The 7,500-nt window shown below is 46.3% G+C and overlaps 1 protein-coding gene across 1 annotated transcript in view; it reads right to left on the bottom strand.

The window, feature by feature from the left end:
- The window catches only part of LOC124029135 (xylosyltransferase 1-like), a gene marked incomplete at both ends in the record, with an annotated part of 10,184 nt that extends 8,360 nt beyond the window's left edge, over nucleotides 1-1,824 (bottom strand). The window contains one exon of the mRNA XM_046340957.1: nucleotides 1,652-1,824. Within this exon, the coding sequence (XP_046196913.1) occupies nucleotides 1,652-1,824 (173 nt within the window). The remainder of the gene's footprint in view (nucleotides 1-1,651) is intronic.
- Between the last annotated feature and the right edge of the window lie 5,676 nt (nucleotides 1,825-7,500).

Below are 7,500 nucleotides of genomic sequence, written 5' to 3'. Positions count from 1 at the left end.
ACCTGGTCTAAAGGTTTACCTGGTCTACATGTTTACCTGGTCTATATGTTTACCTGGTCTGCAGGTTTACCTGGTCTGCATGTTTACTTGGTCTACATGTTTACCTGGTCTGCATGTTTACCTGGTCTGCATGTTTACCTGGTCTGCATGTTTACTTGGTCTACATGTTTACCTGGTCTACATATTTACCTGGTCTACATGTTTACCTGGTCTGCAGGTTTACCTGGTCTGCAGGTTTACCTGGTCTGCAGGTTTACCTGGTCTGCAGGTTTACCTGGTCTACAGGTTTACCTGGTCTACAGGTTTACCTGGTCTGCAGGTTTACCTGGTCTGCAGGTTTACCTGGTCTGCATGTTTACCTGGTCTACATGTACAGTGCATTTGGAAAGTATTCAGACCCCTTGACTTTTTCCTAGTATATACCTGGTCTACAGGTTTACCTGGTCTGCATGTTTACCTGGTCTGCAGGTTTACCTGGTCTGCATGTTTACTTGGTCTACATGTTTACCTGGTCTACATATTTACCTGGTATACATGTTTACATGTTTACCTGGTTTGTATGTTTACCTGGTCTACATGTTTACCTGGTCTGCAGGTTTACCTGGTCTGCATGTTTACCTGGTCTACAGGTTTACCTGGTCTGCAGGTTTACCTGGTCTGCATGTTTACCTGGTCTACAGGTTTACCTGGTCTGCAGGTTTACCTGGTCTGCATGTTTACTTGGTCTACATGTTTACCTGGTCTACATATTTACCTGGTATACATGTTTACATGTTTACCTGGTTTGTATGTTTACCTGGTCTGCAGGTTTACCTGGTCTGCATGTTTACTTGGTCTACATGTTTACCTGGTCTACATATTTACCTGGTCTACATGTTTACCTGGTCTGCAGGTTTACCTGGTCTACATGTTTACCTGGTCTACATGTTTACCTGGTCTGCAGGTTTACCTGGTCTGCAGGTTTACCTGGTCTGCATGTTTACCTGGTCTACATGTTTACCTGGTCTACATGTTTACCTGGTCTGCAGGTTTACCTGGTCTGCATGTTTACCTGGTCTACAGGTATATAGTAGTAGTGTGAGGTATGGTAGATGGTCTGTAGTAGTCTACATGTATATAATAGTAGTGTGAGGTTTGGTAGATGGTCGTACCTGGTCTACATGTATATAGTAGTAGTGTGAGGTATGGTAGATGGTCTGTAGTAGTCTACATGTATATAGTAGTAGTGTGAGGTATGGTAGATGGTCTGTAGTGGTCTACATGTATATAGTAGTAGTGTGAGGTATGGTAGATGGTTGTACCTGGTCTACATGTATATAGTAGTAGTGTGAGGTATGGTAGATGGTCTGTAGTAGTCTACATGTATATAGTAGTAGTGTGAGGTATGGTAGATGGTCGTACCTGGTCTACATGTATATAGTAGTAGTGAGAGGTATGGTAGATGGTCGTACCTGGTCTACATGTATATAATAGTAGTGTGAGGTATGGTAGATGATCGTACCTGGTCTACATGTATATAATAGTAGTGTGAGGTATGGTAGATGGTCTGTAGTAGTCTACATGTATATAGTAGTAGTGAGAGGTATGGTAGATGGTCTGTAGTAGTCTACATGTATATAGTAGTAGTGTGAGGTATGGTAGATGGTCGTACCTGGTCTACATGTATATAGTAGTAGTGTGAGGTATGGTAGATGGCCTTGAACAGGCGTTGGAACTGCCGAGACGCTCTGCCATGGACCACCAAGACGAAGACGATACGAACTGGCACAGCAGGGGCAGTCTGCTCTGAGCCCTCATCCCACTGTACATTCACATTGGCCTTACCTGGAGAGACACACACACACGCACACGCGTACACACACACACACACACACACACACACACACACACACACACACACACACACACACACACACACACACACACACACACACACACACACACACACACACACACACACACACACACACATACACACACACACACGCGTACACACACACACATACACACACACACACACGTACACACACAGGGAAGGTAGGAAGAAGACAGGGGTAACTTTATTACCGTAGAAATGCAGTGGTAAATAGTAGAGTGCACAAATAGAAGTGTCATTTCTATAATTGTGCATTAAATGCCAGGATGTCATACTCATTTAGGCTTTTCATCTAGTGGGAATTCACTGCACAGTATTGAGGAAGAGAATCGTTTCCAGACCCACGTGTGTTTGACAACAACAGCTGATAATCAGAACAGGGGGATGGGCTGTACCAAAATGATCTAATGGCGGGGGACAACCCAACAGGGGGATGGGCTGTACCAAAATGAACAATGGCGGGGGACAACCCAACAGGGGGATGGGCTGTACCAAAATTATCTAATGGCGGGGGACAACCCAACAGGGGGATGGGCTGTACCAAAATGATCTAATGGCGGGGGACAACCCAACAGGGGGATGGGCTGTACCAAAATGATCTAATGGTCGGGGGACAACCCAACAGGGGATGGGCTGTACCAAAATGATCTAATGGCGGGGGACAAACCGAACAGGGGATGGGCTGTACCAAAATGATCTAATGGCGGGGGACAACCCAACAGGGGGATGGGCTGTACCAAAATGATCTAATGGTCGGGGGACAACCCAACAGGGGGATGGGCTGTACCAAAATGATCTAATGGCGGGGGACAACCCAACAGGGGGATGGGCTGTACCAAAATGATCCAATGGCGGGGGACAACCCAACAGGGGGATGGGCTGTACCAAAATGATCCAATGGCGGGGGACAACCCAACAGGGGGATGGGCTGTACCAAAATGATCCAATGGGCATTAGATGGTGACCTCAGTATGGAGCAGTAGTATGTTGATGTTTAGATGGTGACCTCAGTATGGAGCAGTAGTATGTTGATGTTTAGATGGTGACCTCAGTATGGAGCAGTAGTATGTTGATGTTTAGATGGTGACCTCAGTATGGAGCAGTAGTATGTTGATGTTTAGACGGTGACCTCAGTATGGAGCAGTAGTATGTTGATGTTTAGATGGTGACCTCAGTATGGAGCAGTAGTATGTTGATGTTTAGATGGTGACCTCAGTATGGAGCAGTAGTATGTTGATGTTTAGACGGTGACCTCAGTATGGAGCAGTAGTATGTTGATGTTTAGACGGTGACCTCAGTATGGAGCAGTAGTATGTTGATGTTTAGATGGTGACCTCAGTATGGAGCAGTAGTATGTTGATGTTTAGATGGTGACCTCAGTATGGAGCAGTAGTATGTTGATGTTTAGATGGTGACCTCAGTATGGAGCAGTAGTATGTTGATGTTTAGACGGTGACCTCAGTATGGAGCAGTAGTATGTTGATGTTTAGATGGTGACCTCAGTATGGAGCAGTAGTATGTTGATGTTTAGATGGTGACCTCAGTATGGAGCAGTAGTATGTTGATGTTTAGAAGGTGACCTCAGTATGGAGCAGTAGTATGTTGATGTTTAGATGGTGACCTCAGTATGGAGCAGTAGTATGTTGATGTTTAGACAGTGACCTCAGTATGGAGCAGTAGTATGTTGATGTTTAGACGGTGACCTCAGTATGGAGCAGTAGTATGTTGATGTTTAGACGGTGACCTCAGTATGGAGCAGTAGTATGTTGATGTTTAGATGGTGACCTCAGTATGGAGCAGTAGTATGTTGATGTTTAGATGGTGACCTCAGTATGGAGCAGTAGTATGTTGATGTTTAGATGGTGACCTCAGTATGGAGCAGTAGTATGTTGATGTTTAGATGGTGACCTCAGTATGGAGCAGTAGTATGTTGATGTTTAGACGGTGACCTCAGTATGGAGCAGTAGTATGTTGATGTTTAGATGGTGACCTCAGTATGGAGCAGTAGTATGTTGATGTTTAGACAGTGACCTCAGTATGGAGCAGTAGTATGTTGATGTTTAGACGGTGACCTCAGTATGGAGCAGTAGTATGTTGATGTTTAGACGGTGACCTCAGTATGGAGCATTAGTATGTTTGATGTTTAGACGGTGACCTCAGTATGGAGCAGTAGTATGTTGATGTTTAGATGGTGACCTCAGTATGGAGCAGTAGTATGTTGATGTTTAGATGGTGACCTCAGTATGGAGCAGTAGTATGTTGATGTTTAGACGGTGACCTCAGTATGGAGCAGTAGTATGTTGATGTTTAGGCGGTGACCTCAGTATGGAGCAGTAGTATGTTGATGTTTAGATGGTGACCTCAGTATGGAGCAGTAGTATGTTGATGTTTAGATGGTGACCTCAGTATGGAGCAGTAGTATGTTGATGTTTAGATGGTGACCTCAGTATGGAGCAGTAGTATGTTGATGTTTAGACGGTGACCTCAGTATGGAGCAGTAGTATGTTGATGTTTAGATGGTGACCTCAGTATGGAGCAGTAGTATGTTGATGTTTAGATGGTGACCTCAGTATGGAGCAGTAGTATGTTGATGTTTAGACGGTGACCTCAGTATGGAGCAGTAGTATGTTGATGTTTAGATGGTGACCTCAGTATGGAGCAGTAGTATGTTGATGTTTAGATGGTGACCTCAGTATGGAGCAGTAGTATGTTGATGTTTAGATGGTGACCTCAGTATGGAGCAGTAGTATGTTGATGTTTAGATGGTGACCTCAGTATGGAGCAGTAGTATGTTGATGTTTAGATGGTGACCTCAGTATGGAGCAGTAGTATGTTGATGTTTAGACGGTGACCTCAGTATGGAGCAGTAGTATGTTGATGTTTAGATGGTGACCTCAGTATGGAGCAGTAGTATGTTGATGTTTAGATGGTGACCTCAGTATGGAGCAGTAGTATGTTGATGTTTAGACGGTGACCTCAGTATGGAGCAGTAGTATGTTGATGTATAGACGGTGACCTCAGTATGGAGCTGTAGTATGTAAACATTTTTACTAAACTCTCCTTTCCACTCTTCGTCCCTTTCAGTTGTCCATCCACCCTTCCATTACTCCCAAATTACTCCTACACACACATCACATGGACCCACACACACATACATCACATGGACCCACACACACACACACACACACACACACACACACACACACACACACACACACACACACACACACACACACACGCACACGCACACGCACACGCACACGCATACACACGCATACACACACACATGTGAGTGCACACACACACTCTCCCTCTCTACCATTGGTGGTTGGTGTAAGGTCTACCCTGTGTGTATAAATATCTCTCTCTCCCAGCACCATGCGTCCCTGTCTAGGCCCTCTCTCTGAGGCACGTGACAGGCTTTACAGGGAGCTTCTCTGGGGTGGTGTGAAAACAGTAGGTTTTTAACTTCCTGCTACACTGGGGTGGTGTGAAAGCAATAGGTTTCTAACTTCCTGCTACACTGGGGGGCGGTGTGAAAGCAGTAGGTTTTTAACTTCCTGCTACAGGGGTGTTGTGAAACAGTAGGTTTTTAACTTCCTGCTACACAGGGGCGGTGTGAAACAGTAGGTTTTAACTTCCTGCTACACAGGGGCGTTGTGAAACAGTAGGTTTTTAAATTCCCGCTACACAGGAGCATTGTGAAACAGTAGGTTTTTAACTTCCTGCTACACAGGGCGTTGTGAGACAGTAGGTTTTTAACTTCCTGCTACACAGGGGCATTGTGAAACAGTAGGTTTTAACTTCCTGCTACACTGGGGCATTGTGAAAACAGTAGGTTTTAACTTCCTGCTACACTGGGGTGGTGTGAAAACAGTAGGTTTTTAACTTCCTGCTACACTGGGGTGGTGTGAAAACAGTAGGTTTTTAACTTCCTGCTACACTGGGGCATTGTGAAAACAGTAGGTTTTTAACTTCCTGCTACACTGGGGTGGTGTGAAAACAGTAGGTTTTTAACTTCCTGCTACACTGGGGCATTGTGAAAACAGAAGGTTTTTAACTTCCTGCTACACTGGGGTGGTGTGAAAACAGTAGGTTTTTTAACTTCCTGCTACACTGGGGTGGTGTGAAAACAGTAGGTTTTTAACTTCCTGCTACACTGGGGTGGTGTGAAAACAGTAGGTTTTTAACTTCCTGCTACACTGGGGGTGGTGTGAAAACAGTAGGTTTTTAACTTCACTACACTGGGGTGGGTGTGAAAACAGTAGGTTTTAACTTCCTGCTACACTGGGGTGGTGTGAAAACAGTAGGTTTTAACTTCCTGCTACACTGGGGGTGGTGTGAAAACAGTAGGTTTTTAACTTCCTGCTACACTGGGAGTGGTGTGAAAACAGTGGGTTTTAACTTCCTGCTACACTGGGGTGGTGTGAAAACAGTAGGTTTTTAACTTCCTGCTACACTGAGGTGGTATGAAAACAGTAGGTAACAACACATCTGTACCGATGACCCTCAACATGTGGGCCTCAGGGAGTGTGTGCTTGGTCCCCTCCTGTACTCCCTCTTCACACTGCGACAGTGTGGTTGCCTAACTCAACACCATTATCAAGTTTGCTGATGACACGACAGTAGTAGGCCCAATCACCGACGAGCGATGAGAGGGAGGATGTCAGAGACCTGGAGCTGATCGAGGACTAAAGGACATGGAGGGGCGAGCACACACCCATCCACATCAACGGGGCAGTAGTGGGCTCCTGAGTGGCGCCTAGGTCTAAATGGCACTGCATCTCAGTGCAAGAGGTGTCACTACAGTCCCTGGTTCTAATCTGCATTGTTGAATAAGGGCTCGTAAGTAAGCATTTCAGGGTAAAGTCTATACCTGTTGTATTCGGCACATATGACAGCCAGTCAACACTAGCCAGCCAACACTAGCCAGCCAACTAGCCAGCCAGCCAACACTAGTCAGCCAACTAGCCAGCCAGCCAACACTAGTCAGCCAACTAGCCAGCCAGCCAACACTAGTCAACAAATTGCCAGCCAGCCAACACTAGCCAGCCAGCCAACACTAGCCAGCCAACTAGCCAGCCAGCCAACATAGCCAGCCACACTAGCCAGCCAGCAGCCACACTAGTCAGCCAACTAGCCAATGACCAACCAGCCAGCCAACTAGCCAGCCAGCCAACTAGCCAGCCAGCCAACACTAGTCAGCCAACTAGCCAGCCAGCCAACACTAGCCAGCCAACTAGCCAGCCAGCCAACACTAGCCAGCCAACTAGCCAGCCAGCCAACACTAGTCAGCCAACTAGCCAGCCAGCCAACACTAGCCAGCCAACTAGCCAGCCAGCCCAAGCCACTAGCCAGCCAGCCAACTAGCCAGCCAGCCAAGCCACTAGTCAGCCAACTAGCCAGCCAGCCAACACTAGCCAGCCAACTCAGCCAGCCAGCCAACAGAGTCAATAATATTATTGTCTTTAGTAGCCAGACAGCCAACACTAGTCAGCCAACTAGCCAACCAGCCAACACTAGTCAGCCAACTAGCCAGCCAACACTAGTCAGCCAACTAGCCAGCCAGCAAACACTAGTCAACCAACTAGCCAGCCAGCCAACACTAGCCAGCCAACTAGCCA

Source organism: Oncorhynchus gorbuscha, unplaced genomic scaffold, assembly GCF_021184085.1.
Source record: "Oncorhynchus gorbuscha isolate QuinsamMale2020 ecotype Even-year unplaced genomic scaffold, OgorEven_v1.0 Un_scaffold_5613, whole genome shotgun sequence".
NCBI classification, from domain to species: domain Eukaryota; kingdom Metazoa; phylum Chordata; class Actinopteri; order Salmoniformes; family Salmonidae; genus Oncorhynchus; species Oncorhynchus gorbuscha.
This window is presented reverse-complemented; position numbering and strand designations above follow the sequence as displayed.